This window comes from Sus scrofa, chromosome 18 (genome assembly GCF_054392235.1).
Source record: "Sus scrofa isolate SSC_HxYL_T2T_F1_AM1 chromosome 18, Sscrofa_HxYL_maternal_Yorkshire_Landrace_v2.0, whole genome shotgun sequence".
NCBI classification, from domain to species: domain Eukaryota; kingdom Metazoa; phylum Chordata; class Mammalia; order Artiodactyla; family Suidae; genus Sus; species Sus scrofa.
In genome coordinates this window covers 10,798,998-10,822,216 of record NC_139400.1, presented here as the reverse complement: position 1 = coordinate 10,822,216, position 23,219 = coordinate 10,798,998, and the positions used below count along the sequence as shown (strand labels likewise).

Here is a 23,219-nt window from a genome sequence, read left to right as displayed (position 1 = left end):
AAAAGTGCCCTCCGCCTTCGCTGTCCCCAGTCCTGTCCAAACCAGAATGTCCACGGGCCAGTTGAGCTGTTCTGTTTACTGGGCTTTGGCCTCATTTTATAATATTTTATGCTCCTGGCAAGTGTTTCCTTTTGAATATCATGAGACATAATGAACCACTTTTGATGTGAGGAGTCAAAGGACCTAGAAAGATCCTGGAAGGCCTTTTTTTCCCATTGCGGAAGGGCCAAGTGACAAAAGGATAGCTTTGGGGGTTCGTTTTGATTAGACTTAGTTCAAATTCTTTAATTCACAGAGCACTATACTTCACCTTTCCTAGATCTTAGCCTCCTGATCGCTGAGACAGAAATAGCATGCATCTAGGCTGAAACACAATCCCACACTGCAGGAGGCAGCTGGACAGTTATTCGTTATAATTCAGGCATGTTTATTACACAAAGGCACGACTGCCTAACCAAGACAAGTTCATTATAGTATTTACTACTTTAATGAAATACTATAAAGCTAACAGCATTCATTAAAGTCCTAATTCTTAAATAGGCTTAAATGCTAAAGAAGCTTTAATAAAGTTAGAAAAAGAAAAGATACATGTAGGTCCAGTCTAAAAGTGATCAGTATCAATGCGTACGATATTCCTGCCGAGAATCCTCTAGAATAAAGACAATCTGAAATCCTTCCATCTAAGAACAAAGCTCTAAATGTTATCAACACTTTGGGGTTGATGATTTAAATTCACTGTTTGTGGAGTTCCCATCGTGGTGCGGCAGAAACAAATCCGACTAGGAACCATGAGTTGCGGCAGGTTCAATCCCTGGCCTCGCTCAGTGGGTTAAGGATCCGGCGTTGCCATGAGCTGTGGTGTAGGTCGCAGACGAGGCTTAGATCCTGAATTGCTGTGGCTGTGGTGTAGACTGACAGCTATAGCTCCAATTCGGCTCCCAGCCTGGGAAACTCCATGTGCCAAGGGTGTGGCCCTAAAAAGCAAAAAATAAATAAATCAATAAATTCACTATTTGTAACTGAAGAAAGTAGGTATATTTCTTCCTATTTCTCAATATCTCAGAGTTAAAGTACCCTTCCATTCCATCCCTCAAGTCAACCTACTCTTGAAATATGGTTGTAAAATACAGTTAGCTATTAATAATCTGATCTTGGTGACAGATTTTTCAACATTTAAAAAAAAAACTCTGTAGGAAAAAAAGAGTATAGGGTGAAAACCATTACTATGTCATTTTTCTGTTAAACTATCATTACTCTTTTCTTCATTGGATCATGATTTGAAGCCAAAAATGATTAGTAATCAAGAATTAAATTTTAAAATCTTGAACATTCTTACTTGGTTATCACCTGATAATGAATAGCATCCTTGAATAAAAACATAGTTTCTAAGTACAACAGAGTCTAATTTGGCACCTTAGTGTCAGAGAAACACTCCTTTCCTACACCACTGGCGGGAATGGAAATTGGTACAACTGCCATGGAAAACAATATGGAAGGAGGTCCCATCGCGGCTCAGTGGTTAACGAATTTGACTAGGAACCATGAGGTTGCGTGTTCGATCCCTGGCCTTGTTCAGTGGGTTAAGGATCCGGCGTGGCCGTGAGCTGTGGTGTAGGTCACAGACACAGCTCGGATCCCACATGGCTGTGGCTGTGGTGTAGGCTGGCGGCTACAGCTCCGATTAGACCCCTGGCCTGGGAACCTCCATATGGCATGGGAGCAGCCCTAGAAAAGGCAAAAAGACAAAACAACAAAACAAAAACAATATGGAGGTTCCTCAAAAAACTAAAAAGAGAACTACTGTGTGATCCAGCAACCCACTCCTGGCCATCTATCCAGAGAAAAACATAAGTCAAAGAGACACATGCTCCCCAGTGTTTACACCAGCACTATTTACAACAGCCAAGACATGGAAGCAACCTAAATGTCCACTGACAGAGGACTGGATAAAGAAGACATGGTACATACATACCATGGAATACTACCCAGCCACAAAAAAGGAATGAAATAATGCCATTTGCAGCAACATGGATGGACCTAGAGATTATCATAGTAAGTGAAACACATCAGACAGAGAAGGACAGACAGCATCTGATGTCATTTACACGTGGAATCTAAAATATAACACAACAAACTTATTTACAAAAACAGAAACAGACTTACAGACTGTGAAAACAACCTTATGGTTACCGAAGGGGAAGGGTGGGGGTGGATGGAGGGTATGGGCCTGGCACATGCGCGCTACCGTACATGGAAAAGATGGTCGGGGGAGCTGCTGTGTGTGCAGCACAGGGAGCTCTACTCGATGGTCTGGGAAACCCCCCTGGGAACGGATCCGTGTGGGGGGGGCGAATCACGTTACTATACAGCAGAAATTAACGCAGCTCTGCAAAGCAACTACGCTTCAATACAATTAAATTAAGAAAGAAAGAAAGGGCCACTATAGTCACTAAAACAGCATGTGTATCTGCAAAACCTCAGTAACGGCAAGTCGCAGTGCTTAAAATACATCAGGGCTACGGTAGAGGAATACAGCTTAGTGGCCAGTGTCCCAGAACGGAACTGACCCTGCTTGAATACAGCTGATCCCAGTCGGGGAGACACGGGAGCCTCAGCAAAGTGCCAGCAGTTCTCCGGAGACCTTTCCTCACTGCAAGTTCACGTGCTCCCCTCGGCTCGGCCTCGGGTAACAGCACGAGTTCTGAGAGGCTTGTATTCTTCCCTTCAATTATCGTTTTTGAATGAAATTAATTTTTATTCTGGTCTAAATATGTAATGAATACATACCATTTAGTCGTCTCTGGAGAGCTTCTTCCTCTAGGGTGATAATGTAAATCTGTTCATCCAGGTCTTCCAGGATCTAAATTTAGAAGATCAAATTATTGAATACTATACTACAAAAGCAGTGCTTATGAGACTATTTAAGCTATTTGGCCTATAATTTAGATAACCATTCAAATAGTAGGAACCTAACATAAATAAACTCAAACTATTGTATTTGCAAATTAAGTTCAACTCTCTTAGTGCATGACTAAGCTCATCAAAAGCGGATTATCACAAAATCTACATGCATGTAGGCACGATTTTTTTCTGTTTAAAGGATTCGAGAACTCTGTAACTCTCTTAATGGCAAACAAATGGATGAATTCTAAATATCCCCAAGGTTAAATACAGTAGTATCTCTTTACGTCCAAGCCAGTATTTCAGAACCGGAAGGAGCGGATCACCCAGCCCTACACTGGTTTCTCATCTATACTAACTTGCATAATGTCTAAAACGAGAAAGCCGTAACCTAAATCACTGCCATCAGAGTCTTCCCATTTATATCATCTTTATACACTCAGAAATTTCTGTAAATATTCAGTACTGGTACTATCAGAATCAGGCCACAGACAGAACCCTAGAGAAACAGTGTGCTGACACACACACCCTCGCTACCACAATACACAACAGAGCATACAATTACAACCAAAAACCATTCGTCAATAACCAATTACACAGGATACTGTCATCGGCAGTACTGACTTCAAAACCAATAAAACCTAAAATCGTGGCGGTCTAGCTTCACTGACATGGCTGTCCTTCCTGAGACACACCTAAGCATCGTCCTAGCTCCGGGAAAAATCTGCAAGGAGTCCAGAACCAATACTACTGTTTTGTATCCTTCAAACCCAAACTCCTCATGCTCAGCAAAACAAAAGGCACAGTGTGAGGAACTGAGGGGCAAGACCAAAGGGTGGCAATCCTGCCCGCACATCCTTTCGGCTCCCGGGGGAGGCGTTTACAGAAAAAGGGGTCTCAATCATGCAATCCTATCAAGTAACAAATTTTCGGAATTCACATGAAATTTATTTAAAGCGATCCAATAATTCCCAGTATTTCAACAAATACGGATGATGTCCTATGGCCTAGAACTGAAAACAACATAAAATAATAAAAGAAGAATAAGTAACAAGAAGCTAATAAGCAACTGGAAGAGATGACTGTCCCGGGAGCAGGGAGCGCCGGGAAGAAAGCGGAGATGGGCAGGGGCCCCGCGCACGTGGGCCTCTCCACGGAGACCACGGACTCCGGCTCGTCGTCCGCTGAGAGCACTGGCGGGAGGCAGGAGCTGGGGCTGAGTCCAGACGGACGCTGGAGACAGCAAAGGCCGTACCTCGGGGGGCCGCAACTTGAGGCGCCTCTCCCATCGACGTTCTCAGCGCCTTTGCCGTCTGGATCACGGCCGACAGCTTTGGCTTTCCTGGAGGGCTAACACAGACACCAGGACTCCTTCCCTCTTACTGTGCGGACTGCCCAGGGATGACTCACCACATGGGTACATGGCGGTCTGAGTGGGTGACAAGACGAAGCGCAGGGACCTGTGTGGGGCTTGCGGGCATCATCCCCTTGATGCCACAGCAACCCAGAGAGAGAGAGAGAGACTGCTCTCGTGGCATCTCGGGGGTGGGGTGGGGGTGCTAGGAAACAAAGGTCCGGCCAAACACAGTTATTTGCTTGTCAAGCCTGTGCTCTCAGCCACTCTGGGCTGATGACCTACTCATAGGTCAGGCACAGTCCCTGACCTCAAATGCTTATAGTCTAACGCCCAGGAGAGATATGATAAATCCAAAAAAAATTACAGGTTTGAAATTAATGTCATAACTCATGCTAAAATCAAACGTTACAAAAGCTCAGAGGAAGAAAAATTCCCAACTCCTATTTGGGAAGAAAAAAAGTGTTGGCAAGTGTTTTTGATGGTAGTGTCATCTTACCTGACAGCTTAATTGACTGAAAGGAGGAGAGGTATTTCGATCAGAAGAAATGACAAGCAACACTTGCAGGCGGAGAGGTACAAAGCTCCTCGCACTAACGCAGCTTGATGACTTTGCAGCTCTGAAACCACCTCGAGGGTCAAACCCTGCCTCATCCTCTCAGATCGGGGACCTTGTACAAGCTACCTGAGCTCCTTGAACCACAGGTAATTCAATCATAAAGTAAGGACACCAACACCTAACTTAGGGGTTTGTCATCAGTATTAAATGAAATCATGCATGGAAATAAAACTCAATTACTGAATCACCAACCATTATTTTGGATATTAGGAATAAGGAAAGAGGCAGATATCTTAAAAAGTTTTGAAGCTGCTATTAATAATAGAAAAATGTGGAGTTCCTGTCGTAGCGCAGTGGTTCACGAATCCGACGGGGAACCATGAGGTGGCAGGTTCGATCCCTGGCCTCACTCCGTGGGTGGAGGATCCGGCGTGGCCGTGAGCTGGGGTGGAGGCCAGCGGCTACGGCTCTGATCAGACCACTCGCCTGGGAACCTCCGTATGCCGCGGGTGTGGCCCCAGAAAAGACAAAAAGACAGAAGAAAAAAAAAGCAGCAGCAGCAGAAGTTGGCGTGGAAGTAGCAGAGGTGGTGAGGAAAACAGAAAAGAGCAGCCTCAGGCCAAGGACAAAACGTTAAACATCTGCCTCTTTTAGGAGGAGAAAGATGTAAATGGGAAGAAACAACTACACCAAAATCTAGAGGATTAGAAAGGAATGAATGCAGTGCCACCAAAGCTCTTTAAGAGGAAGTAAATTTCAAGATTTTATAGCTTGGGTATGGTATTCGTGCGCATTTATACAGCAGGTAAAAATCCATTTTTATTTCAAAGGAATATATGAAGAGACTGTCATTAGGAAAAAAACTTTCGAAACACAGCAAGCATTTACTAAAAGAATGTCTATTATGCTATTCTTTAAGTTTTTTCCCCTTGGTGAACCACCCTGCTAGGGACGACAAACACATAACCATCATATCTTAATAAATGCTACCAGCAAAATACAAGCAAAGGGGAACACGAGAAATGCAGAATTGGGAGCTTCATTATTTTAGCTGAAAGAAGACGTGAGGCCAGGTTCAAAGACAGGTACTCAAAGTGGCTGATGTCGGAGCCGGCCTTCAGGGGGCTGTCAGATGGCTACAACAGGTGAGAATCTAAACCCAGCCTGCTCTGGGCAGGGCAAGGGAGCTGTGAGACACCTGAATCAGAGTCAGCGGGGAGGCCACGGGGGAGCAGAGAGCGACAGGGAAGCTCAGAGTACGGGGACAGGCTGGGAAAGCCCTCCCAACCTGTGAATGGTGTAGACTTGAGTGTGAGGCAATGAGGGTCCATGAAAAGAATGCAAGTGACCCTCGATACAGGTTAGGAATTACTTTCATGGGCGCTCCCACAGTGGCTCAAAGCAAATGAACCTGACTAATAACCATGAGGTCACAGGTTTGATCCCTGGCCTTGCTCAGTGGGTTAAGAAGCCGGCGTTGCCATGAGCTGTGGTGTATACTACGGTCACAGACACGGCTCCGATCTGGCATTGCTGTGGCTGTGGCGTAGGCCAGCAGCTACAGCTCCAATTCACGCCTTGCCTGGGAACTTCCAAATGCCATGGGTGTGGCCCTAAAAAGAAAAAAAATATTACTTCCATATTATTAAATATTAGACAAAATAGCCAGAGGCCAAAGTAGCTTAGGGACAAATCAGCAAAACTACTATCAACTGAAAACTATATTAAAATGTATACACAGTATTTCTGAGATTTAAAAGAAAGGTACAATTCAATTAATCAAGATATAATAGGTAGGTCAATTTTCAGAAAAATAACTGCTTTGAAAAAATCAAAGAATATACAAGGCAAACTTTGAAACATAATAGTTACTATTTGATACAGTGAACACCTAAAATACCTGCAAATATCTGTAAAGTTTGTCTGAACACTTATTAGAAGGAATTTCACCTGAGTGCCTCTAGTTAGCATTGTAAGAACAAAAACAAGTTTGGTCTCCAAAGATGAAAAAGATGAAAACAACAATTTGGGTCATTAACACACAACAATATTCTTCTTATGTTTCTGAACACTCACTTAGAACCTAAAAGCTTTCCAAATGCGAAAATGTTTATGTGACAAAGACAGTGGTTTGCTAGGACACACTCACCGCTGGCTTCACCAACAGCTGCCCCATGACCGTAAACATGCGGGAGAGGCCGACCGGGGTGCACACTGCGGGAGGGGGAGAGACAAAGCTTACTCAGGGTCGGGCGAGCCCGGCGGCCACAGCCAACGCAGGACGGTTTCTGTAAGAAAACACCTGCTCCAGGAGTTTCCGTTGTGGCGCAGTGGTTAACGAATCCGACTAGGAACCATGAGGTTGCGGGTTCGGTCCCTGCCCTTGCTCAGTGGGTTAACGATCCGGCGTTGCCGTGAGCTGTGGTGTAGGTTGCAGACGCGGCTCAGATCCTGCTTTGCTGTGGCTCTGGTGTAGGCCGGTGGCTACAGCTCCGATTGGACCCCTAGCATGGGAACCTCCATATGCCGCGGGAGCGGCCCAAGAAATAGCAAAAAAGACAAAAAAAAAAAAAAAAGAAAAGAAAACGCCTGCTCCAGGCCTAGGCTCTGACAGGGCTCTTCGTGAAGACGAAGAGGAAGCTCTAGGAGCTGGCGCGTGGAGGACAAGCATCCCTGTGTCTAAAGGAACATACATGACAACTACAGGAGGCGATCAGGGGAAGACTCCAGCAGCTGAGCAATAATGAGTAGTTTCACGGCACAGACCAACTTGCAAGCACTAGTGGAGAACCAGACAAGAATATCTGAGGAGTTCCCGTTGTGGTGCAGTGCTTAACGACTCCGACTAGGAACCATGAGGTGGCGGGTTCGGTCCCTGGCCTTGCTCAGTGGGTGAAGGATCCGGCGTGGCCGTGAGCTGTGGTGTAGGCTGCAGACGCGGCTCGGATCCCACGTGGCTGTGGCTGTGGTGTAGGCCGGCGGCTACAGCTCCGATTCGACCCTTAGCCTGGGAACCTCCATATGCCGTGGGAGCGACCCTAGAAAAGGCAGAAAGGAAAAAAAAGAATAGCTGAAGCCCTTTTATCTACAGTTATTTGCTTCTATCTCGGAGACATGTTGTGCTGTCTTAAGGAAAAGTAAACAAATTGTGACAAAAAGACAACACATTCATGCTATCATACAGAATCCCACCATGACACACAAAAGGAGGAGCTGGTGTCGCGACGGCAGATGTGCGGGCACACGTCCCTTTTCCTCCCCTCCCCCACCCTCTCCCTCCCTCCCTAACCCTGTGGAAGATGCTTTCCTTAAAAAAAGAAAAAAAGGTGTGTTATTATTTCAAAGTTTCAGCTTATCAAAATTTACCTTGAACATAAAAAGGGGGGGGCAAGTTTTAAAAAGTCACCAAGCTGTGAAGGAATCTCATCAGGAAACTTGCCTGTAATTTTTGAGAACACGGAACAACTCCCCTTTGCCATCAATATTATGTGAGAAAAATACTAATGAAAAGAAAGAAAGAAAGAAATACTTACAGAGAAGTAACAAACATCCCATCAATGATATACAGGAGTATAAATACGGTAGGTAGAATTCCCAGAGATCTATTTGAAAAAGCAAATACATTTCAGTATATCCAAAATACTGTACATTAAGACACGGACCAACTATACCTATAAATTAATACATAGTAAACATCATAAGTGAGTCTACTGAACCATACAATTTCTAAATTGTACAATAATAAAAGATCTAAGATAGAAGAACAGGAAATAACCCTTTTGCAAAACCTGTTTGGGGGGAGAAAATAAGCCTCCATGGAATTTCAAGAACAGAAACCAATTAACCAAAGGGGGAAAAAAATCTGAAAAGCGGCTTGCTCAGTCTGCATACAAGAAACACACATTCATTTCTTTTCTCAAACATGTCTAAAGACTTTTTAATTTGGTAAATTAGCAACAGGGATTAACCGTACAAAGAATTATTAAAATGTCTTAAAAAGCGGACGCGTACTTATATCCAACCTCTAGTCTCCCTTAGAGAGCCTGGTTTGAACAAGTCAGTCGTACCATATAGAGATTCCATGCTCGCCGCGTCGTTGTCAATGAGTGCCGAGGCCACCCACACCATCCCGAGAATGAGCAAGGCCAGGAGAACAAGCATGACCAGGGTTTCTAAAATTCGGGCTCGGATTCCCTGAAAAATGTAAGGTAGAACTGTAATATTTTTATTTCATCTCATGAACAATTAGGTTTCTGTCTCTACGAAAGCATACACATTCTTTGGAAGGGGAGAAAATTTTATCAGCAGGTCAAAAAAAAACAAAACACTACATGTCTTTACGGTGCGTAATGTTTAGACCGACTTTCCAAAATTATGTAAAAGACCATTCCGCTTTGAAGAAAGTACCAAAAGAAATTCTTCATTAAAGCATTTCGTAGAACCGTTAAAAACAATTAATTACTTTCCTGGCACTTTCCACCAAGAACGCAGATTAACAAATTTTTATCTGTGATTCTAATCAAGGGACCATAAGGCTAATGCAGGCACCACAGCCAAACAGTTTCCTGAGCACCCTTCTTGGTGAAAACACAAAGCACAAAGCCTTGGAGGACAGGCTGCCTCCAGCTCCCCAGGCCTCCAGGGCCCTCTGGTGGGCAGCCGAGGAAGGCCTCGTGGTCCTCCAGCGTGAGAAACACAGAGCCGACAGCGTTGGTATCAACTAAATACCATTCCTTTCTCCGCCTTAGAGTTTTCATTAAATCCATGAGGCTGGAATATAATAAATAATCACTATGCACAACCTTGTTTTAAACATAAATTCTAACCTCAGGGCCAAACTAGAGGCCAGACTTAAACTTGAAACCTACTGAACAAGGCAAAAAACAGACCTTTCTCATACTCCTGGAATGTCATTAAATGACTGAATCTGCCTAAAGGTAAAGATTCATATTGATATTTTATACTGTAATACACTAATTTACAACATCTAACACAACAAACAAAATTATAAGCACACTCATGTTTCTCAAAAAAGTTTACCGATATATGAGTTACCAATAAAAATCTAAAACATACACTTATCTCAATTTTGCCCTGAATACTATCTTCTAATGTCTAAATTAAAGAAGTAGGTTGCAGGAGTTCCCATCGTGGCTCAGTGGTTAACGAATGTGACTAGGAACCATGAGGTTTCGGGTTCGATCCCTGGCCTTGCTCAGTGGGTTAAGGGTCCGGCGTTGCCATGAGCTGTGGTGTAGGTCACAGACACGGCTCAGATCCCACGTTGCTGTGGCTCTGGCACAGGCCGGCGGCTACAGTTTGGATTAGACCCCTAGCCTGGGAACCTCCATATGCCACAGGTGCAGCCCTAGAACAGACAAAAAAAAAAAAAGAAGAAGAAGAAGTAGGTTGCACTTAAATCCCAGTACCCCAGCTCCTCAAATTCAACAGCAAAGGGAATATCCTAAAACCACGACCAGGTTCCCAGCTGGGAGTGGCTTTTCTCACTAGTCCAGCCATACCACCAGGCAGCTTCGGGAGGGTTAAAATGTGTCCTCAAACACGAGAGCCAGGGCACCTTCCGTGCCCACAGCAAGGGGGGCTGGGAAAGCAGAGTGATGACAACCTGCATTTGATTTAACGCAGCAGCTCTCGCAGCAGCTCTCACTCACCCCGGATGAAACAGGAAGAGTCACCAAGCACACTACTAAAAACCACACCCCTACTTTACTGAAGAACTCTCTGAACCTGCACTTCGCAACTTGCAAACCACTGAGGATCCCAATTGACCACCAACTGTTCACACTGATTTTTTTTCTTCCTTCTTCTCTCACGAAGCAAGACTCTTTTAATTACAAATCGAATATTATCTGGAAAGCCTATAAGTAAAACAGATACAAAGAGCAGCTCTGGAGTGGATGTGTTAACCCTCTCGGCTTTGTCTTTTCCTGCCCCTGACTGGAGCCCACATCCTGCCGGCCCCCAGCCAGCCCACAGGAATATCAGAGCCCCCAAAACATGTAACCCGAGTCTTCAGTGTTATGACATCTGAGCTCAACCGTGTAACAGTGTCCTATGAGCTAAACGGAAGCACCACTGTTTGAGACCTGATACCAAAGAAAAGTGTTTTAATAATGGGTGTTATAATTATTATATTAAGCAATTGTAACACCGTAACAGTAAGTATTACCACGAAAATAAACTTGGGGATTCAAGCACGGTAAGATTTACACACTTCCTCTGATACTTTGGTAAGAAGTATTTCTTAGCAGTTACATTTCTCTGCTTTCAGCTCCACTTCTCTGTGTCAGAAGCCAAGGCTCTGTGAGTCTCTCCCAGGCAGACAGAGGCAGTCCTCGTCCTAGACGGCCTTTTCAAGGACATCTGCAGAGCAAACAGCCTTGGAAGATAGAGAGAGGTCTCTCTGAAGCAGAGGCAGGTCTGCTTACTGCTCAGTACGAAAGGTCCCCCTGCAGGACAGACAGCAGGCAGGCTGGCCTGTGGCCCGTTAGAAACGATGCCGGATCCCTAAACACGGGGTCCCTCAGCTATGCTGTGAGCTAGCTCACTGTGGGGGTGGCTTCCACCTGGTGCGTCGCCCCCACGGGGCTCAGGGTCCTAGGGAACCGATGGGGCTGGGAGGCTCCTGTGCCTGCATGCTGAAGAGTGAAGGCTTTCGTCTCTGACCCAAGAGTCTCATGTCTATACCACCAGCACCTGTGACTCTGGCCAAGGGAGCTGTCGGCTTGCTGGTACCCTGACACCTCCGCCCTCTGCCGTTCTGGACGGCTCTGGGCAATGAGCTCACACCCCCCTGGGGAAGGACACACCAGGGCCCACACGAGTCGGGTTCTGGGCTGTGAGCAGGCCCCCAGGATCTAGCTGGGAAAGCTCTCACCCAGGCCGGGGCAGGCAGCGGGGGTAAAGGTCCCCTGAGACTTGATAGCAGGCGGGGGCGGGGGGGTGGGGAACCCCGGCTACAGTCCCTCCCCGCTAAGCAGAACAGGAAGAGGTGTTAGCGCTCCTGGGGTTGTTGTGAGAAACACAGGAGTTAATCTACGCAACACGCTTGACTCCACGTCTGGGGTTTAGTCAGGATTAACTGCAGTAACTCAAACTGGCGCCTCTGTGTTTGGAGTCTCCGAGGCTTGGGCACTCGCGTATCATTTGTGTTTCTCAATTAAATTTATGCCACCTTCTAAGGCCAGCGTGTGACTCTTTCCCCGTCTCTGCCACCTACCGTGCACAGACCTAGAGGAAACAACCCCATCCTTCCTGATGACACGAGCACCCAACTCCCAAGAACTTACCGCAGCCCCTGCACCCGAAGTGCCATATTCATAACGACCCCGGCCTCCAACCCACTGCGGCTGCCCACACAGGGACGGAGCAGACCCCCTCGCCTCCCAGGCCCACCTCGGCGATCTCACGCTGGGAAGCTGCTCCTCGCTCCGCACCTGCTAGTGTCCTCCGACCCTGCCGTCCCTCAGCCCAGCTCTGCATCCTCATCACTGGCACCTCCCCTCCCTTGATCCTCCCGCCCCCTCCCATCAGTCTGGTTTCATTGTCCAAACCCTACCGTGAACCAGCATATTTCAATACAGTACAGTAACAGTCTACTATTCCTGGTTCCTTTAACTTCCACCAGACCAGCTTAATTCCACATGGAAGATCACTCCGAATTCTCAAGCATTGCTAAAGAAATTTTTAAAATCATGAGAACGTGTCGCTACTGCATTCCAAAGCCGGCCTTCAGTGTTACCTGGCAATCGTTGTTCTGACCTCTGGCTACCCACAACCCCGCAAAGATTTGGAAGTGTTCTCCCTTCGCCTTGCTCCCAATCTCATGCCCCAGGTACGTACACTACCGCGGCCCGCGCCTCTCCCTCAGGAAGGGACGCCTGCACGTCCCTCAGTTTCTCGGCCCCTGCTCACAGTCCTTTCCTTCTATAATGGGAACTATCTCAGCTCCCTTTCCTCCCACGGCTCGATCTTAGATGTTGGTCCTTTCACTAGCTGTGTCCGTGCTTCGCAAACATGAGCATCGGCAGATTTACTAAGGGGCTTGTCAATTCCCAAGGACCGGCCCAAAGTGGCCCCTCCGTCCCTTCATCTGGGGGATGAAGATGTCCCGCAGAGGGACTGCTCCTTCTTCCCTTGGATGGTCCTGTCTCTTCACGGGGCCAGCAGCTCTCAAGTTGATACCTTTAGTCCAAATCCAACACTGAAGCCGAGGTCCACACATCCCAGCGGCCACCTCCCTTTAGCTGCCTCACAGGTACCTGAGGCTGAATTCCAAAATCAAGTACAGGAGTTCCCATTGTGGCGCAGTGGTTAACGAATCCGACTAGGAACCATGAGGTTGCGGGTTCAATCCCTGGCTTTGCTCAGTGGGTTAAGGATCTGGCGTTGCTGTGAGCTGTGGTGTAGGTTGCCGATGCGGCTCAGATCCCGAGTTGCTGTGGCTGTGGTGCAGGCCGGTGGCTACAGTTCTGATTGAATCCCTAGCCTGGGAACCTCCCCATATGCCATGCGAGCGGCCCAAGAAAAAGGCAAAAAAGACCAAAAATAATAATAATAATAAAATAAAATCAAGTACATTATCTCATCCCCTAAACCTGCTCCTTCTCAATAAATGGCACCATTACCCACTCTGCTCTTTCTTCCAGACACTGGAAACCTCCTCGCTGCCTCTTTTCCTGCTGCACCTGCCCCTCCTCAAAACACACACGAACACACCTTGGGCCCCGGGCCAGTCAAACACCAAGCCCTTTGGATTCGCCTGTGTCACTGCAACTCCAATTCATCCACTTCCCCTTCTATGGCCACCACGTCTGTCTGGTCTGTGCGACGACTCAGCCTCCTGGCAAGCAGTCCTACAAGCTCCCTCCTGTCTCTCTCCAACCTGCTGCCTACACAGCATGTGAATGTGAGCTCGAAAGGCAAATCTGATCCTGCCTCTCTCAGTCATAACTTCTGACACAGGTACAGGCCAGCAGCTGGGAAATGGATGCATGCATGCAGTAACAAATAATAAAAATCAAATCTTATTAGCACCATTCTCTAACCAGCAAGTATATCCTTAAAGTTGGGCTTTGCTCTTTCTTCTGCTGTCTAGATAGTGTGCAAAATAATTATAGAGGAAAGAAAACAAATGACCTATGATTCAACAGCATAGAACAGCACTGTCCAAGAGATATCTCTGTGCTATAGAAATGCTCTACTCTGTGCTATCCAATAAGACAGCTAGTAGCCAGATTATGTTCATTGAACACTGAGAATATAGCTACTGGACAGAAGATTTTTTATTTTACTGAACTTCAGTTTTTTGGATTTTGTTTTTTTTGTTTTTTGGGTTTTTTTTTTTTTTTTTTTTTTTTTTTGTCCTTTTGCCATTTCTGGGGCCGCTCCCATGGCATATGGAGGTTCCCAGGCTAGGGGTCGAATCAGAGCTGTAGTCACCGCCTACACCACAGCCACAGCAACGCTGGATCCGAGCCGCGTCTGCCCCCTACAGCACAGCTCACGGCAACGCCGGATCCTTAACCCACTGAGCAAGGGCAGGGATCGAAGCTGCAACCTCATGGTTCCCAGTCGGATTCGTTAACCACTGAGCCACGACGGGAACTCCAGAACTTCAGTTATTTTTAACTGATACAGCCACACATGGCTAGCAGTTACCATATTGATCATTACATCAGCAAAAGCTGACGTGAGTACCCTCTGTACTCTCAAGTACTTTCTGATCACTTTCCTAAATTTAACCTTGATGTGAAATTCTTTCAACATCACTTTGGTTAAAGTAACCTCCTCATTCGACATGCCACAGCTCCCTCTCACTGAGTTTTAAGTAGCATTCATGTCAAAAAGAGGAAGTCTACTACTACATTCAAAAAGTACTCCATTCTCATAAAAAAGAACAAAAGAATGCCATCTGCAGCAACATGGACGGAACTAGATTCTCACACTAAGCGAAGTAAGTCAGAAAGAGAGCGACAAATACCATTTGATATCAGTTATTTCTGGAATCTAATACACGCCACACATGAACCTTTCCACAGAAAAGAGAATCATGGACTTGGAGAACAGACTTGTGGTTGCCAAGGGGGAGGGGGAAGGAGTGGGATGGATTGGGAATTTGGGGTTCGTAGATGCAAACTACTGCCTCTGGAATGGATAAGCAATGAGATCCTGCTGTGTAGCACTGGAAACTATATCTAGTCACTTATGATGGGGCATGATCATGTGATAAAAAAGAATGTATACATGTACGTGTGACTGGGTCACCTTGCTGTACAGTAGAAAATTGACAGAACACTGTAAACCAGCTCTAATGGAAAAAACAAAAATCGTTATAAAAAACCACTCCCTTCTATATATGCAAAGAAAAAGAACACCCTCTCATTGAGAAAAATTAGTATTCAAAATGCAACGTAAGTATGACCCAGTCTAAAAGTGACAATAAGGATAAATACCCACCTATCTATCCATATATACTTACAAACTAAGTCCCTCAAACAAATACCTTATGGGATCAAAAATTATATGCGAACAGTCTTTCAAAAAAGAAACACGCTATATTATTTCAAGAAGATGCTCTTCCATCATAAATATATAAATAATATCAAGAAGAAATGTCCAAAATGTACCCTCATATGCTTAAGAAACATTTAACCAAAAATACTCTGTACTCAAAGCATATGAACTCTTCAAAACTTATTTCGAATTGATCGACATTTCTTTTGAAATAGAAAATAGCTCATAAAAAGAAACAGGCTCTCAATCAAAATAAAAAAGAGTAAACTGGGAATATTACACTTACATAAAAGGCTGTCACACAGCAAGTTATCAAAATTATGGAATGTGATTATACTGATTTATGAACTATTGAAAATAATTTAAGTAGCTAGAAATAACTTTTATTCTGACTTAATCCAGTCGGAGGCTAGGACAATTGTTTCCCTTTCGTTAATTTTATTCTCTCTTTGTGACTAAATGGGACAAAATCAGCCCAACTTGAAGTCAATGAAGTGTCACATTTATGAGCTGAGGCAAAACCAATAGAAAAACATAACAAAATCTGTCCATTAAATGAAGTGTGGCAGATTTTTTACCTTCAACAACTTTAGAACAGAGAAGAGGGGTGATGGGAACGTAAGTGATGAGAGACTTCATGTGTTAATTTAGCACCGACTGGTTCACGTGAGCATCGGAACAGATAAACTGCTATCACTACCTTTCTTGAGAGCAATAAAATATTACAAAGCCTAACGAGTACAGGCTTTGTGGCATGTGATGTGTGAGGTTTTTAAACTTTTGTATGTGGTTCTGTCTTCAAAGTCATGAAAAGCATTGTGAGAGCTTTTATCGCTACCATTAATCACCAGCAGGGCAGCATATAAGCAAAAAAAAATAAGCCTACTGCTCATTTTTCCATTAAGAGTCAGGATCAGGAGCTAGGAAGCCCCAAGGGGAAGGTCCCTACCAACTCCATTCTTGCGTACGCTGAGCTAAAAGATGCGCCAGATGTCAGAATACCTACTGAAATTCCCTGCAAACAACAAAGTGGCAAAACACTGTCGTCGTCATCGAAGGCCCCCACTGTTCATCTTAAAAAGTGAAAAAAGCCTCCTGAATAAAGATTGCAGGACTATAAGAAGGACTTGTCATCGACAGCTGTATGACACACAGCGTCACACAATTCTGAATGCTTACGCTATGCCCTATAGTGCCAGGATCTCCTCAACTTTGTAACCTTTCCATCCCTTGTGTGAACACTTGTTTTAACCCCTCCCCCAAAACAGAAACCGACGTTACTTTAACGAAACTCCATCCCATTTAGTAAAATCAGAGTGTAAGAAGCACTCCTGTACTAGTAAAAAAAAAAAGCACCATCAAAATAAAATACTTTCTTTCTGTCAAGGAAGCATCACATTGTTTTAAAGGAGAGTAAACTAGATAATTAATTACATTAGTTTCATACCAGTATTATTTGGAAAATTACAACTATTTCAACATTGCAACAGTTTAAGTTAGATTAAACAAGCTGATAATGGCTAATAAACACATGGAGACTTGGAGATTTCCTTAGACGTAAATAAGCACTGGATGAGTAAAGTCGAAGACACTAAAACAGTTGTGATAGAATTGCTTCTTGAAATTTCTGTGCTGGCCAATCATACATTAAATACTCTGTACTGGACATCAATGAAGTGAAAATCACAATATATTTACAAAAGCTCCACCGAGACGCTGATATGTTTCTATGGTGATGAACATTTAAACAAGATTTTGCATCGACATCCTGACCTCTTGGGAAGTAGGTAAACACCACTTTATATACTAGGTCTCCACCCATCAGGAAAGCCTGGGAAAAATTTCTACATTCAAGGAACATTTCAAATAAATATCAAGCTATTGTTTCCATTTGACAAAAAGGGTCTCTTAGTAACATTAAGATAAGGTTTGTTCAGCATGACACCAAGGCTGCGCCAAACATGCATGCAGTCATCTGGGAAAGAGCAACAGAAGCACCAACAGAGAACAGAAAGTAAAGGCAGGTGTTACTCACTTAAACCCAGAAAAACGACACACATGCGTCCCTAGAGAGTGTCAGGCGTTTCCCCTTTGCTCCCCAAGTAATCATCAAAAGCACAGACAAAAAGAGGTCTGGCCCCAAGTCAACGCAAAGAGCTTTTCTAGAAAGCACTGTTAAGCTCTATGAAATGTTTCTTAACATCAGTATGTTCTACGGTCATATATATATTTAATACAATAACACACAACAGAAAAATTAAAACTCTAAAATTCTCAAGTTACAAAAACGTGACAAAAAGAAAGTATTTTAGGATAAGTTAAAATAATAATACCAACATTGCTACTTCACTGAACTTCAATGTTCACTGTATTTAAATTTATGGGCAGGAATTTTTATGATACTGAACAAAATCCTCCAATTGCAAGTAAATAAATTAATACAATAAATAAAGTTTCCAACATGTAAATGAAAGAACTGAATTGTAAAAACACTACATGAACTTTGCATCAAAAGGTTTACACATAATTCTAAATTTGGGGAAAAAATATTTTTCAGTACACTGAACCACATCAAAATACTTTAATGATGAGCCAGGAAGGGTCTTTTCTTCTAATTCTGTTCTAATATTTCTTTAGTTATAAACTTGAAGGGGAGTTCCCATCGCGGCTCAGTGGTTAACAAACGTGACTAGCATCCATGAAGACGCAGGTTCCATCCCTGGCCTCGCTCAATGAGTTAAGGATCCAGCGTCGCTGTGAGCTGCAGTGTAGGTCGCAAATGCGGCTCAGATCTGGCACTGCTATGGCTGGGGCGCAGGCCAACAACTGTAGTTCTGATTCAACCCCTAGCCTGGGAACTTCCATATGCTGCAGGATGTGGCCCTAAAAAGAAAAAAAAAAAAAAAAAATTACTGCTCCTTGACGATGCACCTGGTCACCCAAGAGCTCCAGCGGAGATGGACAATGAGATGAAGGTTGTTTTCACACCTGAACACAACTTCTATTCTGCAGCCCATGGATCAAGGAGTAATTTTGACTTTCAAATCTTTAAGATTTAAGAAACACATTTCATAAGACCATAGCTGCCATAGACAGTGATTAAGAAACACATTTCATAAGACCATAGCTGCCATAGACAGTGATTAAGAAACACATTTCATAAGACCATAGCTGCCATAGACAGTGATTCCTCTAATGGATCTGAGCAAAGTCAATTCAAAACCCTCTAGAAGGGATGTGCCATTCTAAATGCAATTAAGAACATTCACGATTCATGGGGAGAGGTCAAAATATCAACATTAGTAGGAGCTGGAAGAAGCTGATTCCAACCCTCACGGATGACTTGGAGAGGCTCAAGGCTTCCCTGGAGGAAGGAACTGCAGATGTGGCAGAGAAAGCAAGAAAACAAGAACAAAAGATGGGACGAAATTGCGGCAATCTCACAATCAACTTCCACAGAAAAGGAGGGGCTTCTCATATAAGGATGAGCAAAGAATGTGGTTTCTCGAGATGGAATCTACTCCTGGTGAAGATCTGTGACGATGGCTGACCTGACAGTGGGACTCAGAGTATTGTGTAAACTTAGTTGATAAGGCGCAGCAGGATTTGAGAGGATAGAGTCCAATTTTGAAAGCAGTTCTGCTCTGGGTAAAATGCTGCCCAACAGCACTACAGAGAAATGGTTCAAGAAAGGAAGAGTCAGTCAATGCGGCAAACTTGGCATTGACTTGCTTTACAAAGCTATTCCTCCTGCTTGTTTTTTTTTTTTTCAGACTCAAGGCTATTGCACATTTAATAGGCTACAGCATAGTAAAACTGTAACTTTCACTTGTACTGGGAAACCCAAAAACCTGGGTGACTTACTGTATTGCAATATTCATTTTATTGCAGTGGTCTGGAGGCGAACACGCACCATCTCTGAGGTCTGTCTATCTACACCCTGTTTAGCGCTGTATGTCTATTAAATACCTGTGGACGCACCACTCAACTTAAAGGAACATCACGACCACTGTGCACCCGGCAGCCCAGGGAGCCCTCCCAACCACACACACCTGCCTCACCAACCTGTCCAATGTCACCCACCAATTTGAACTGCTGTGTTCATCATTTATTTCCTCTTTTTTGGTTATGATAACATATATATAACATAAAAGTGACTATTTTAACCATTTTAAGTGTATTGTTCTGTGGCATTAAGTTCATCTACACGGTTGTGCAACCATCATCACCATCCATCTCTAGAACTTCTCATATTCTCCACCTTAAACTCTGCACCCATTAAACAGTAACTCCCCATCTCTCCCCCAGCCCTGGACATGCACTAACTCCTTTCTGCCTCTGTGAATTTGAATATACTAGGAATCTCGTATCAGTGGAATCAAACAGCGTGGGTCTTGTGTCTGACTTAACTTCACTCAGAAAAATGCTCTCAAGGTTGATCCATGTTGTGGCATGTCAGAATTTCCTTCCTTGTTAAAGCTAAATAATATTCCAGGAGTTCCCCGATGGTGCAGTGGGTTAAGGATCTGGCATTGTCATGGCTATGGCTCGGGGCGCCATGTGGTGTAGGTTCAGTCCCTGGCCTGGGAACTGCTGCATGCCATGGTGCAGCCAAAAAAAAAATTCCATCATATGTTCACACCACATTTTATTTATCTATTAATCCAATGATGGAATTTTGGGTTGTTCCCACCTTTGGCTACTATAAATACTCCCGCAGAGATCCCACTGTGGCACAGCAGAAAGGAATCCGATTAGCATCTATGAGGATGCGGGTTCGATCCCTGGCCTCACTCAGTGGGTAAGGGGATCCGGCACGACCATGAGCTGCAGTGTAGGTCACAGACATGGCTCAGATCCAGCACTGCCATGGCTGACGTACAGGTCAGCAGCCGTAGCTCCAATTCAACTCCTAGCCTAGAACCTCCATATGCTGTGGGTGCGGCCCTAAAAAGCAAAAAATACATACGTACTTACATACATAAATAATCCTGCCACAAAAATGAGTGTATAAATACCTGTGGAGTCCTTGCTTTCCATTCTTCTGTATACTACCTAGCAGTGTAATTTCTGGATCATGCGGTAATTCTGCTTTTAATTTTTTAGCAATCACTATACTGTTTTCCACAATGGTTGTACCATTTCACATTCCAACCAACAGTTCCAGTTCTTCAATATCCTCACCAATATCTGTTATTTTCTCTGTTTTTGTTTTGTTTTTCTAACAGCCATTCTAATGGCTGCTTGTGGCTTTGATTTGCATTTCCCTAAAGACCCTTGATATTAGGGTCTTTTCACAAGCTTATTGGCCATTTGCATATCTTCTTCAAAGAAATGTCTATTCAAGTCCTTCGTTCCTTTTTTAATGTTTGACAGAGTCAAGTTCCAACACCACGTTCTTCAGAACTGCTTTGGCTATTCCTGGCTCTCTGATCGTCCATAAGAAATTTACCATCTCCTTGTCACAGGCCATAACATAACCTCTTGGAAATTTTATTAGAAGTGCACTGACTCTAAAAATTAATTTGAAAACTGCTATTTTTAACATCCAAAGTAATCATAAACATAGAATACCTATCCATTTAGCTAAGGCTTTTTAATAAGATTTTTTTGTTTCCATATATTATATCAATAAGATTTTATTTATTTATTTATTTTGTCTTTTTTTGTCTTTTTTCAGGGCCGCATCCATGGCATATGGAGGTTCCCAGGATAGGGATCTAATCGAAGCTGTAGCTACCAGCCTACACCAGAGCCACAGCAACGCCAGATCCGAGCTGCATCCGAGCTGCATCTGCGACCTACACCACAGCTCACGGCAACACCAGATCCTTAACCCTGAGCGAGGCCAGGGATCAAACCCGCAAGCTCATGGTTCCTACTCAGATTCGTTTCTGCTGTACCACGACTGGAAACCCCCCCCCTTTTTTTTGTCTCTTTTTGTCTTTTCAGGGCCACATCCACTGGCAAGATTTTTGTTTTTTAAATGGCTGCACCTGAAACATATGGAAGTTTCCAGGGCAGGCACTGAATTTGAGCCACAGCTGCAACCTACACTGCAGCTGCAGCAACAGTAGAGTTTTGTTGTTGTTTTTTGATTTTGTCTTTTTGCCTTTTCTAGGGCCGCTCCCGAGGCATATGGAGGTTCCCAGGCTAGAGGATGAATCGGAGCCATAGCCTCCGGCCTACGCCAGAGCCACAGCAACGCAGGATCCAAGCTGAGTCTGCGACCAACACCACAGCTCACAGCAATGCCCGATCCTTAACCCACTGAGCGAGGCCAGGGATCGAACCCACAACCTCATGGTTCCCAGTCGGATTCATTAACCACTATGCCATAACGGAAATTCCAACAGTGGAGTTTTTATCCCACTGCACTGGGCAAGGGATCAAACCCACACCTCTGCAGCAACCTGAGCCGCTACAGTCAGATTCGTAACCCATTGCACCAGAGCAGAAACTCCCAGTGAGATTTTTAAAATCATTTGTTGGGTTTATTTCAACATACCGTAGTAGGCTGTCTTGCTATTATACAATGTATTTTTAATTAGATTTTTCAGTTTGTTGCTTTTTTATTGATTTTCAATGATTAATCCTATATAGAGCTTCCTTGCCAAATTTTTTAATTTGAGTAAAAATTTATCTTTAGAAGAGTTTCCGTTGTGGCTCAGAGGGTTAGGAACCTAACAGTGTCCTTGAGGATGAGGATTCTACCCCTGGCCTCGCTCAGTGGGTTATGGATCTGGCATGGTGGGCAGATGTGGCTTGGATCTGTGTTGCTGTTGCTGTGGTGTAAGCAGGCAGCTGCAGCTCCAACTCAACCCCTAGCGCAGGAACTTCCATATGCTGCAGGCGAGGCCATAAAAAGGGAAAAAAAATATCTTTAGATTCTACAGTATTTTTTTCAAGAGACAGTATCATCTGTTCATCGTAACTATTTCATCTGTTCCCTTCAACTGTTCCTTTTCTCGTCTAACGGTGCTGGTAGAGAACTTGACCACAGTGCTGTCTATTGCAAGAAGTGAGAGTACTCGATGCGGCATCCCGATTCTAAAGTAAATCCTTTCAACACTGTCCTAGTAAAACAACGTCAGTTGTAGGCTTAGGACAGATATCCACTCTCAGGCTAAGAAGGCTCCCTTTAGTCCTTGGCCTGTGTTTTAATCGTGATGGTTCCTCCGCTCCTGGATCTGTTCTTGCCTCTCTGGAGGGGCTCGCTTGCTTGTTTTCTCTCACTCTCCTAATCTGGATCACAGTCACAGGTTTTCTAACGTTAAAGCAACCTCGAGCGTGGAAATAAAAAGTTTTGGTGGCGATCGTCTGTGTAGATGGCTGGATTCAGTTTGCTATGTTCTCATTCCCACGTTTAACCAATAGAAAACAGCACACAGTGTGCCTTCCAGACTGTCCTTATCTACCTTCTGCACCAGGATGAAACGAGTCCCCTAAAACACCACTGTGAGTGTTCCATCTTCAAAGCTCCAGACAAATCTGTTGAAATTAGAGTTAGCTCGTCTCAAAATCTAGTAGAAATATCCCGGAAACTGCCAGAACTTGATTTTTTTTCTAATCAGAATGACTCAGTAGGGCTTTTACTTCTGGCAATATGGAGGACGAGATGTCCTTAATTCCTTCTGCCACAAGACAGCCTAAAATGCCAGATGAAATAGTTTCAGATCGCTCTGAAGTCTTTCTGTCATGACCTCTAAGTAGTACATCAAAACTGATCCCTCGCCACAATGTCGGCTTCTCCCAAATGTCTGGGCGTCCTGAGTCTCCGCCCCGTACATAACACAAGACTTAGTATCCTGCTTTCTTCCTTATCATCTCCTGCCTCCGGGAACAGTGCATCTAGAGAGTGGATGCAGA

At 44.2% G+C, this 23,219-nt stretch overlaps 1 protein-coding gene across 11 annotated transcripts in view; it reads right to left on the bottom strand.

The window, feature by feature from the left end:
- LMBR1 (limb development membrane protein 1) overlaps positions 1–23,219 on the bottom strand; it is a 138,164-nt gene that overhangs the window by 50,801 nt on the left and 64,144 nt on the right. For 10 of the 11 annotated variants that reach the window (XR_014833415.1, XM_021079157.2, XM_021079158.2 and 7 more), the window contains 4 exons: positions 8,882–9,008; positions 8,348–8,416; positions 6,964–7,028; positions 2,788–2,860 (listed from right to left, as the gene is read on the bottom strand). The exons of the other annotated variant lie outside the window; for it this stretch is intronic. Coding sequence is in view for 9 of the 10 variants with exons in the window: in XM_021079157.2 (XP_020934816.2) it covers positions 2,788–2,860; positions 6,964–7,028; positions 8,348–8,416; positions 8,882–9,008 (334 nt within the window). In the remaining variant the exon portion in view is untranslated. The remainder of the gene's footprint in view (positions 1–2,787; positions 2,861–6,963; positions 7,029–8,347; positions 8,417–8,881; positions 9,009–23,219) is intronic. 11 annotated transcript variants of the gene reach the window in all.